We start from the raw sequence: 12901 nt of genomic DNA on the forward strand, positions 1-12901 counted from the left end.
TATGTTAAAGAAATACATCTCCTATGTTAAGAAAAATTCGCATTCGTATTTTAAGGACGAGAAATATTGCCAATTCGTTTGCACTTGATCATCGAAATGATGTGTTTGACCAGTTTTTCCAAAAAAAAAAAAAATATTCCTATATTATAGGTGATGACATTTACGCTCAAAAATGGAATGGTAATGCATTTTGTCCATGCACATAACCCGTGCCATTATCGGAAGCACAAATTTCCAGAGAACATGGAACATTTATTTAAAATAAATAAACAATGCCTGCTGCCTGAAGATTCGATTAAATCTTAATGGGGTCATTGTCAATGCAACATAATTCAAAAAAATTGTATTTAAGAGATTATTTAACAAATTTTGTTTTTATTCTTTTTATGATTATTAAATTTTATTAATAACTTACATATACAACATACAGCCAATAATCTTGAAGCATCTTCGGGTGGTGTACATTCCGGAAAGAATGGTTTCAGCACATAGACACTAAATGTGAGAGCCACAATTGCCTGCGAACAAGGTCTCACGATCATGCATTCGATCCACAAACGTATGAAGGCCATAAATGGTCCAAATGTTTCCATAATATAAGCATAATCAGCACCAGACTTGGTAATCATTGTACCCAATTCGGCATAGCAGTAAGCACCAACCTAAGAAGAGGAAGAGAAGCAAAGAAAAACAGATTGAAAATTAGATCACAATGGAATGGTTCAACAATTTGCATACTAAAGATAGTAATTTAATTAAGTGAAGTCGGAGAGTGGGTAATGCACTATATCGGCTCATGGTCATACGGTTATCAGAAAAAAGTTAACGTAAACTTTAAACCTACTATTACCATACAAATTCATTCGATAAACTATCTGTAAATTGTTATGAATATGGGCATATATGTTCTTATAAACTGGTGGCTTTCGTTGCAAGTACAAATTTTTGTCCCAAAAATATTTTTTTGTCAAATATAAACATGCTTCCTAAATTGGGATACATAATTTCCGAGACATTTCCATGGTTGCTGCAAACGTGTTATATGTTCCCCGTACGGAATGCATCATACTCTTGAAACAGTTTTGAGAAGTAACTGCTTTAGATGCGTCTCCTACGCTCTTTCTCCTTTACATACCTCTACAATTGAAATTTCAAGCAAAGTTAATAAAAATTGCTGCTTCCATGGAAATTACATATCAAGAAGTCAAATTGGTATATATGGGTCCTACGTTAGGTTTGGAATGGTGACAGACCGATATTTTAGACTTATTATTGTAATACCACAGGTGGTGAATCAGGGATCCAGAGCGGTCCATTTTTTTCTCTCCGCACCGCTCCCGCTCCGGAGAAAAACTAAATAGCTCCGCTCCACGCTCTGCTCCGAGAAAAAAATCCGTTGTCATATGAATCTAAATCTGGCAAAAGAATCTAAATCTGGAACTATATCTAAATATTAAACAATTTTGACCAAATATGGTATACATAGTAAGAATGACAATTCTACTATCTATGCAACATTTCACGTAAATCTGAGTAAAACTATGGTCGCTGTGGTTATAAGAGAATTAAATATGTCTTTTTTCAATTCACCATAGTATGGGGGTTACACAAACTTTTTCATTCCATTGGTAAAGCAACGAAATATTGGTCTCGGAGCCACCGTGGTGCAATGGTTAGCATGCCACAACGTCGTGGGTTCGATTCCTGCTTCTACCGAACACCAAAAAAAGTTTTTCAGCGGTGGATTATCCCACCTCAGTAATGCTGGTGGCATTTCTGAGGGTTTCAAAGCTTCTCTAAGTGGTTTCACTGCAATGTGGAACGCCGATCGTACTCGGCTATAAAAAGGAGGTCCCTTATCATTGAGCTTAACATGGAATCGGGCAGCACTCAGTGATAAGAGAGAAGTTCATCAATGTGGTATCACAATGGACTGAATAGTCTAAGTGAGCTGATACACCGGGCTGCCACCTAACCTAACCTAAGGGTCGATGGTCGCCCCGCTTGTATTCATCGACAGTGGGATCTAAATAAATTCCCAATATTATCGGTAAAATGTCCTAAAGGCTGTATTGAAGCCCTAGGAAGGCAAACATTTGTGTAGTAGATCGTGGAAATTCCGATAGGACTCAGTACATTTGCATTCAGCACGCATCTATCACGAATGGCGTAAAAAGGTGGTTCGTCACTTCATTTGTACCGCAAAATAGCCATCAACTTCTGCGGATCAATCCGCTGCCATTTTGCGTCTAAGTCATTTTGAAAAGTAAGTTTGGCACAAACATATTTCAATGTGTTGATCATCTCAAGACGGCGCTTCGCCGGAAGCGTACTTTCAAACGGCCGACAAAGTCAATTCCAATAAATTTAAACTAATTCTAACATTTGATGTTTTTCAGGCGGTGATACCCGGCTTGCATAAAAAAAGGTCCTGGGTTCAATTTCATTTTCGATCGAACCCCAAAAAGTTAGGTATGGTGGTAGCCCAATATTGCAGGCTCATATAGACTGTTAAGCCCATTGTGGTACCACAGTGAAACTATTTAGCTTTGAAACAATCAGAAATGTCACCAGCATAACTGGGAGAGGATAATCCACCGCAGAAAAATTTTTTGGTTAGGTCGAAACTTCGATTGAACCCATGACCCTTTGCGCCACGGTTTCCCGAGGATTCCGGATGATGATATGAACTTTGCTCTATTCGATTAAATGGACAATATGTTCGTTTTTAACGACATCAATGTACCTTTGATAGAACAGCATTTTTCTATACCAACCTCCAAGAGTTGATCAAAATATTTTATTTTTTAATTTGATAGATTTTTGTTATAAATTTTTGGTAGATTATTTTTAACTCATGTGACGTTACACACAAAAAATTTTTTTTCTGATTCAATCACGAAATTAATTGATCCAATTAATTTTTTAATTGAAATGTCTTCAATCACGAAAATGATAGTATCAATCACAGTTTTAATTGGGCATAGAAAAAAGTCTTGATTAAAAAATTAATTGATTTCATTACCAAATTTCAATTAATTTTTTAATTGATTCAATTAAAAATTTAATTGATGTTGATTGCAAAACTCAATTAATTTATTAATTAAAAAAAGGTAACTATTTTCAATTACCTTTTGAATTGGCTTAGAATTTTTATTTGGATTAACAATTGATTGTTTGAAAAAAAATTTTAATTAAAAATTTAAAAAAATGTTAATCACTTTTTTAACTGACTTAGTCTTCCGAATATGATTAAAAGTTTATTGTATCAATTAACTTTTTAATTAAAAATTTTTAAAGTTTCAATCATTGACTTAATTAACTTAATGTTTCTATCTTGATTAAAAAGTTAATTGTACCAATTAATTTATCAATTGAAAAAAATTTCAACTTCAATTAACTTTTTAATTGGAAATATTTTGGTGATATTTTTTTCTGTGTACGTTACGTTAGGTGGCAGCCTATCAGGCTCACTTAGACTATTCAGTCCATTGTGTAACCACATTGGTGAACTTCTCCCTTATCACTGAGTGCTGCCCGATTCTATGTTAAGCTCAATGATAAGGGACCTCCTTTTTATAGCCGAGTCCGAACGGCGTTCCACATTGAAACCACTTAGAGAAGCTTTGAAACCCTCAGAAATGTCACCAGCATTACTGAGGTGGGATAATCCACCGCTGAAAAACTTTTTGGTGTTCGGTCGAAGAAGGGTCGAACCCACGACCTTGTGTATGCAAGGCGGGCATGCTAACCATTGCACCACGTAACGTAACATAACGTAACTCATGTGACGACAGTGGCCTCGGACCAGCATGCTTTACATATGGAATCACAAAATTAGTATAATGGAGGGTATTAAAAGTAAATAAAATGTTTTAATTATACCCTCCACCATAGGATGGGGGTATATTAACTTTGTCATTCCGTTTGTTACACATCGAAATATTGCTCTAAGACCCCATAAAGTATATATATTCTGGGTCGTGGTGAAATTCTGAGTCGATCTGAGCATGTCCGTCAGTCCGTCCGTCCGTCTATTGAAATCACGCTAACTTATGAATGAAACAAGCTATCGACTTGAAACTTGGCACAAGTAGTCGTTATTGATGTAGGTCGGATGGTACTGCAAATGGGCCATATCGGTCCACTTTTACGTATAGCCCCCATATAAACGGACCCCAAATTTGGCTTGCGATTGCTCTAAGAGAAGCAAATTTCATCCGATCCGGCTGAAATTTGGTACATGGTGTTAGTATATGGTCTCCAACAACCATGCAAAAATTGGTACACATAGGTCCATAATTATATATAGCCCCCATATAAACCGATCCCCCGATTTGGCTTTCGGAGCCTCTAAGAGAAGCCAATTTCATCCGATCCGGCTGAAATTTGGTACATGGTGTTAGTATATGGTCTCTAATGACCATGCAAAAATTGGTCCACATCGGTCCATAATTATATATAGCCCCAATATAAACCGATCACCAGATTTGACCTCCGGAGCCTCTTCGAGGAGCAAAAGTCATCCGATCCGATTGAAATTTGGAACGTGGTGTTAGTATATGGTCTCTAACAACCATGCAAGAATTGGTCCATATCGGTCCATAATTATATATAGCCCCCATATAAATCGATCCCCAGATTTGTCCTCTGGAGTCTCTTGCAGGAGCTAAATTCATCCGATCCGGCTGAAATTTGAACATGGTGTTAGAATGTGATCTCTAACAAACACGCAAGAATTGGTCCATATCGGTCCAAAATTATATATATAGCTCCCATATAAACCGTTCCCCAGATTTGATCTCCGGAGCCTCTTGGAGGAGCAAAATTCATCCGATCTGGTTGAAATTTGGTACGTGGTGCTAGTATATGATATTCAACAACCATGCCAAAAGTGGTCCATATCAGTCCATAATCATATATAGCCCCCATATAAACCGATCCCGAGGTTTGTTTTGGAGCCTCTTGGAGGAGCAAATTTCATCCGAGTCAGTTGAAATTTAGTACATTGTGCTAGTATATGGCCGTTAACAACCATACCTAACTAGGTCCATATCGGTCTATAGTTATATATAGCCCTCAGATAAATCGATCCCCAATCACACAAAATTTGGTCCATATCAAGTTCATAATTGTATGTAGCCCCCATATAAGCGACCCCCATATTTAAATTCTGGCTCTCTACGTACCGTGCAAAAGTCCATATCGATTCGTAATTATTTGTTGACCTATACATACCTTTTTTGTCTAATATATACAACGTATGGACTAACTCCCAATTTAGAAAACGATGTTAAGAAGTTTTAAGATGCCACAACCCAAGTAATTCGATTGTGAATGGCAGTCTTTCGTAGAAGTTTCTACGCAATCCATGGTGGAGGGTATATAAGATTCGACCTGGCCGAACTTACGGCCGTATATACTTGTTTTTTTTCTTATTATTTTCTAAGAAATCCCAAATACTGAAGTAAGCTTGAAATGTGACGAACTAATGCAATGTATGCTTAAATGAATCTTATTCAGGCTATTTCTTCTGATTCGATTTTGATCCACTCCCGAAGCCAAAGGGAACATTTTCATTGCTATTTTTGGTGACATTTTTTGTATTTAAACTTAGTATGGTATTGCAATTAACTGACTATTCAAGGAAGCCTAAAATAATCAACCCTCCTCAAATGAAAAAGCATTTTCTCCCCTGTTTTTGAGAAAGCTTTAAAAATATCCATAAAATGCAAATTCAATGACTTCATACGGTCATTATTAAATTTCTAAACGTTTCTTCACACCTACTCCATTCTTCCAATACAGAATTTTTCTCACCTTCATTAACATCTGCAGGCAGGAATTTTTGAAATATTTTACCCATTGAATGAATGCTTCAAAGAATACCAATCTCTCCCATTAAGAGTGATATGTTATTGACATATCGGTAATGGGAAACCGGAAATAGGATCATTGATAAATTATGGTCGGTAGTTTAACGTTCATATTTAAAATCAATAAAAATAGAAGAAAAAACACTGAGAAAATTCTTAACACGTTCCTGATATATTCTGTCTACCCCAGATGATATTTTGTACAGGCTATTTTGTCAATGATGATAGTGACAACGATGATGCCATGTCAATTCTTTCATAAACATTGACTTTTAATGTCAATGATTGTGATGGGGCCTATGAAGGAAAACAGAACCCATTCAATGGCATGTGCAAAAAAAAAAAAAACCAAGAACTTCACTCAAATTGCACTCTTACTTGAGGTTTGAATATTCCTTTAGTTGTTCGGTTGTCTGTTCTTTCCCCCATAAAAGGAGTGGGAGTCTAAGTATGACAACCATGTTGGGAATAGTAATAAGACGTCAGAAGTCTTCAGTTGTTTTGTATGGTAGTTATGACTTTCAATTCAATATCGACACCAAAGGAATTTCCAAGTAATTTCATTAGTGACAGTGGTGGCTGTTGTAGATAGACATGCCATATGGACCTGGCCACAAGTGCTTGGGTCTTGGAGCTTGAAAAATGTGATGCTATGCCGTACAAGATTTTCGTTTATAAAGACAGAAAATATTTATGTTAAATTGCTTTATTAAATTACAAAAAGATAAATGAGGAAATACATTTTACTAGGACACGGGAAAAGGAAGGAACATTTCTTAGATTGGGTTAGGTCATAATGGGGAGTCAGTTAATGATGCATCCACAGGAAAAACAGCTTGCCCGGATCTCAAGATGTGTTTGCACTAATGATTTGATTTGATCAGACAAAAATTCTGCCAACATTTTTCTAATTGAAATTTTAATTAAATTTAAAAAAAATATATTCAATTAAACATTTAATTGATTCAATAAATTTTTAAATTACAATAAAAATAAATCACAAAATTGATTATGTCAACTAATTTTTAATTGGACCAATTAATTTTTTAATTGACGATTGTGAATGTTACCATAATTTCTGTTACTGAAAAAATTTTAGTTAAACATTTTATTTCTATAGGAAATTTCGTCAAAATTTCATTTCTATAGGAAATTTTGTCAAAATTTCATTTCCATAGGAAATTATGGTCAAAATTTCATTTCCATAAGAAATTTTGTCAAAATTTGATTTCTATAAGAAATTTTCTCAAAATTTGATTTCTATATGACATTTTGTCAAAATTTCTTTTCTTTGGGATATTTTGTCAAAATTTCATTTGTTTAGGAAGATTTCACAAAACTTCATTTCTATAGGAAATTTTCTCAAAAATTAATTTCTATAGGAAATTTTGCCAACATTTCATTTCTATAGGAAATTTTGTCAAAATTTCAGTTCTATAGGAAATTTTGTCAAAATTTCAATTCTATAGGAAATTTTGTCAAAATTTCATTTCTATAGGAATTTTTGTCAAAATTTCATTTCTATATGAAATTTTGTCAACATTTCATTTCTATATGAAATTTTGTCCAAATTTCATTTCAATATGAAATTTTGTCCAAATTTCATTTCTATATGACATTTTGTCCAAATTTCATTCCTATAGGAAATTTTGTCAAAATTTCATTTCAATGGGAAATTTTCACAAAATTTCATTTATATAAGAAATTTTGTCAAAATTTCATTTCTATAGGAAATTTTGTCAAAATTTCATTGCTATAGAAAATTTCCTCTAAATTTCGTTTCTATAGGAAATTTTCTCTAAATTTCATTTCTATAAGAAATTTTCACAAAATTTCGCTTCTATAGGAAATTTTGTCAAAATTTCATTAGTATCGAAAATTTTGTCAAAATTTAATTTCTATAGTATATTTTTCAAGATTTCATTTTTATAGGAAATTTAGTCAAAATTTCATTTCTATAGGAATTTTTGTCAAAATTTCATTTCTATAGGAATTTTCCACAAACTTTCATTTCTATAAGAAATTTTGTCAAAATTTCAGTTCAATAGAAAACTTGGTCAAGATTTCATTTCAATAGGAAATTTGCACAAAATTTCATTTCTATAAGAAATTTTCTCTAAATTTTATTTCTATAGGAAATTTTGTCAAAATTTCATTTCTATATAACATTTTCTCAAAATTTTATTTTTATAAGAAATTATCTATAAATTTTATTTCTATAGGAAATTTTGTTAAAATTTCATTTCTATAGGAAATTTTGTCAAAATTTCATTTCTATAGAAAATTTTGTCCAAAATTTCATTTCTATAGGAAATTTTGTCAAAATTTCATTTCTATAAGAAATTTTCACAAAATTTCATATCTATAGGAAATTTTGTCCAAATTTCATTCCTATAGGAAATTTTGTGAAAATTTCATTTCAATGGGAAATTTTGTCAAAATTTCATTTCAATAGGAAATTTTGTCAAAATTTCATTTTTATAGGAAATTTTGTTGAAATTACAGTTCTATAGGAAATTTTGTCAAAATTTCATTTCTATAGGAATTTTTGTCAAAATTTCTATGGGAAATTTTGTCAAAATTTCATTTCCACAGGAAATTTTGTCAAAATTTAATTTCAATGGGAAATTTTGTCAAAATTTAATTTCAATAGGAAATTTTGTCAAAATTTCATTTCTATAGGAAATTTTGTCAAAATTTCAGTTCTATAGGAAATTTTGTCAAAATTTCAGTTCTATAGGAAATTTTGTCAAAATTTCATTTCTATAAAAAAGTTTCCCTAAATTTCATTTCTATAAGAAATGTTCACAAAATTTCACTACATAGGAAATTTTCACAAACTTTTATTTCATAGGAAATTTTCACATAATTTTATTTCTATATAAAATTTTCTCAAAATTTCATATCTATAAAAAATTTTGTCTAAATTTCATTTCTATAAGAAATGTTCACAAAATTTCACTACATAGGAAATTTTCACAAAATTTCATTTCATAAGAAATTTTCACAAAATTACATTTCCATAGGAAATTTTGTTAAAATTTCATTTCTATAGGAAATTTTGTCTAGATTTTATTTATATAGGAAATTTTGTCAAAATTGGTGTTCTATAGGAAATTGTGTCAAAATTTCAGTTCTATAGGTAATTTTGTCAACATTTCATTTCTATAGGAAATTATTGTCAAAATTTCATTTCTATATGAAATTTTATCCAAACTTCATTCATATAGGAAATTTTGTCAAAATTTCATTTCAATAGGAAATTTTGTCAAAATTTCATTTCAATAGGAAATTTTGTCAAAATTTCATTTCAATAGGAAATTTTGTCAAAATTTCAGTTCTATAGGAAATTTTGTCAAAATTTTAGTTCTATAGGAAATTTTGTCAAAATTTCATTTCTATAGGAATTTTTGTCAAAATTTCATTTCTATGGGAAATTTTGTCAAAATTTAATTTCCATTGGAAATTTTGTCAAAATTTCATTTCAATAGGAAATTTTGTCAAAATTTCAGTTCTATAGGAAATTTTGTCAAAATTGCATTTCAATAGGAAATTTTGTCAAAATTTCATTTCAATAGGAAATTTTGTCAAAATTTCATTTCAATAGGAAATTTTGTCAAAATTTCATTTCTATAAAAAATTTTGTCAAAATTTTATTTCTATAGGAAATTTTCTCTAAATTTCATTTCTATAAAAAATTTTCCCTAAATTTCATTTCTATAAGAAATGTTCACAAAATTTCACTACATAGGAAATTTTTCAAAATTTCATTTCTATACGAAATTTTGTAAAATTTCATTAGTATCGAAAATTTTGTCAAAATTTAATTTCTATAGTATATTTTTCAAGATTTCATTTTTATAGGAAATTTAGTCAAAATTTCATTTCTATAGGAATTTTTGTCAAAATTTCATTTCTATAGGAATTTTCCACAAACTTTCATTTCTATAAGAAATTTTGTCAAAATTTCATTTCAATAGGAAATTTTCACAAAATTTCATTTCTATAAGAAATTTTGTCCAAATTTTATTTCTATAGGAAATTTTGTTAAAATTTCATTTCTATAGGAAATTTTGTCAAAATTTCATTTCTATAGGAAATTTTGTCCAAAATTTCATTTCTATAGGAAATTTTGTCAAAATTTCATTTCTATAAGAAATTTTCACAAAATTTCATTTCTATAGGAAATTTTGTCAAAATTTCATTTCAATAGGAAATTTTGTCAAAATTTCAGTTCTATAGGAAATTTTGTCAAAATTTCATTTCAATAGGAAATTTTGTCAAAATTTCAGTTCTATAGGAAATTTTGTCAAAATTTTAGTTCTATAGGAAATTTTGTCAAAATTTCATTTCTATAGGAATTTTTGTCAAAATTTCATTTCTATGGGAAATTTTGTCAAAATTTAATTTCCATTGGAAATTTTGTCAAAATTTCATTTCTATAGGAAATTTTGTCCAAATTTCATTCCTATAGGAAATTTTGTCAAAATTTCATTTCATAGGAAATTTTCACAAAATTTCATTTCCATAGGAAATTTTGTTAAAATTTCATTTCTATAGGAAATTTTGTCTAAATTTTATTTATATAGGAAATTTTGTCAAAATTGGAGTTCTATAGGAAATTTTGTCAAAATTTCAGTTCTATAGGTAATTTTGTCAAAATTTCATTTCTATAGGAAATTATGTTCAAAATTTCATTTCTATATGAAATTTTGTCAAAATTTAATTTCCATTGGAAATTTTGTCAAAATTTCAGTTCTATCGGAAATTTTGTCAAAATTTCATTTCAATAGGAAATTTTGTCAAAATTTCATTTCAATAGGAAATTTTGTCAAAATTTCATTTCAATAGGAAATTTTGTCAAAATTTCATTTCAATAGGAAATTTTGTCAAAATTTCATTTCAATAGGAAATTTTGTCAAAATTTCATTTCAATAGGAAATTTTGTCAAAATTTCATTTCAATAGGTAATTTTGTCAAAATTTCATTTCAATAGGAAATTTTGTCAAAATTTCATTTCTATAGGAAATTTTGTCAAAATTTCATTTCTATAAAAAATTTTGTCAAAATTTTATTTCTATAGGAAATTTTCTCTAAATTTCATTTCTATAAAACATTTTCCCTAAATTTCATTTCTATAAGAAATGTTCACAAAATTTCACTACATAGGAAATTTTCACAGAATTTTATTTCATAGGAAATTTTCACATATTTTCATTTCTATATAAAATTTTCTCAAAATTTCATATCTATAAAAAATTTGGTCTAAATTTCATTTCTATAAGAAATGTTCACAAAATTTCACTACATAGGAAATTTTCACAAAATTTCATTTCATAGGAAATTTTCACAAAATTTCATTTCTATAGGAAATTATGGTCAAAATTTCATTTCTATATGAAATTTTGTACAAATTGGGAGCCACCGTGGTGCAATGGTTAGCATGCCCGCCTTGCATACACAAGGTCGTGTGTTCGATTCCTGCTACGACCGAACACCAAAAAGTTTTTCAGCGGTGGATTATCCCACCTCAGTAATGCTGGTGACATTTCTGAGGGTTTCAAAGCTTCTCTAAGTGGTTTCACTAGAATGTGGAACGCCGTTCGGACTCGGCTATAAAAAGGAGGTCCCTTGTCATTGAGTTTAACATGGAATCGGGCAGCACTCAGTGATAAGAGAGAAGTTCACCTCTGTGGTATCACAATGGACTGAATAGTCTAAGTGAGCCTGATACATCGGGCTGCCACATAACCTAACCTAACCTAACCTTGTACAAATTTCATTCCTATAGGAAATTTTGTCAAAATTTCATTTCAATAGGAAATTTTGTTAAAATTTCATTTCTATACGTACTTTTGTCAAAATTTTATTTCTATAAAAAATTTTGTCAAAACTTAATTTCTAAATTTCGTTTCTATAAGAAATTTTCACAAAATTTCATTTCTATAGGAAATTTTCACAAAATTTCATTTCTATAGAAAATTTTGTCAAAATTTCATTTCTGTAGGAAATTTTGTCAAAATTTTTTGTCTATAAAAAATTTTATCAAAATTTAATTTCTAAGGAAATTTTGTCAAAATTTCATTTTTATAAAAAATTTTGTCAAAGTTTAATTTCTATAGGAAATTGTGTCAAACTAAAGGGTGATACGGTCAAAATTTGGTCAATATAAACTTGACGTATTTCTTTCAATTTTGCATTTTAAAAACCGGAACACCCCTCATTTTGAAGGTGTGTGTGTAGAATGTTGCTCCTATTTTGATTTTGGAATTCACTCTTCAATTGTCAAAATGCAGTCCAAGCAAGAAGAGCAGCGTATCAAAATTTTGCTCGCGCATCGCGAAAATCCGAGCTACTCGCACGCAAAGCTGGCAAAATCGCTAAAAGTTGCCAAATCAACCGTTACAAATGTAATTAAAGTGTTTGGGGAACGTTTGTGGACAGCCAGGAAGTCTGGATCGGGGGGAAATCGAAAACCGGAAGCCTCTGAGACGACAAAGAGAGTTGCCGGTAGTTTCAAGCGACACCCTAACCTCTCTCCGAGATGCCGCAAATAAGCTGGGTGTATCGTCTACAACCGTCCATCGAGCCAAAAAACGAGCCGGACAATCGACTTACAAGAAGGTAGTGACCCCAAATCGCGATGATAAACAAAATACGACGGCCAAAGCACGATCCCGGAGGCTGTACACGACGATGCAGACGAAGTTTGACTGTGGTACGCTGCCAACAACGTGCAGGTGATTCCCAAGGTTAGGTTAGGTTAGGTTAGGTTAAAGTGGCAGCCCGATTAAATTTCAGGCTCACTTAGACTATTCAGTCCATTGTGATACCACATTTACCTAAAAGTACCTATTACATATGGGCACTTCTAGTCTTAACCACTGAACCTTCTCTATTATTTACTTTTGTGGAACCAACCAGATTGCTCCAAAAACATTAACAAACTGCTTAAGTTAACGTTTTCCAGGTCAGCCAGTAATCTAAAGCTATATGCTCCTAAAATTCGCTTACGCCCTACACAA

General features: G+C 31.1%; 1 protein-coding gene across 1 annotated transcript in view; it reads right to left on the bottom strand.

Moving 5' to 3' along the window:
• LOC142222165 (Y+L amino acid transporter 2) overlaps positions 1–12901 on the bottom strand; it is a 95249-nt gene that overhangs the window by 32168 nt on the left and 50180 nt on the right. The window contains exon 3 of the mRNA XM_075292164.1: positions 416–662. Coding sequence (XP_075148279.1) covers positions 416–662 — 247 coding nt within the window. The remainder of the gene's footprint in view (positions 1–415; positions 663–12901) is intronic.

The sequence above is a fragment of the Haematobia irritans genome, chromosome 1, assembly GCF_050003625.1.
Source record: "Haematobia irritans isolate KBUSLIRL chromosome 1, ASM5000362v1, whole genome shotgun sequence".
NCBI lineage: Eukaryota > Metazoa > Arthropoda > Insecta > Diptera > Muscidae > Haematobia > Haematobia irritans.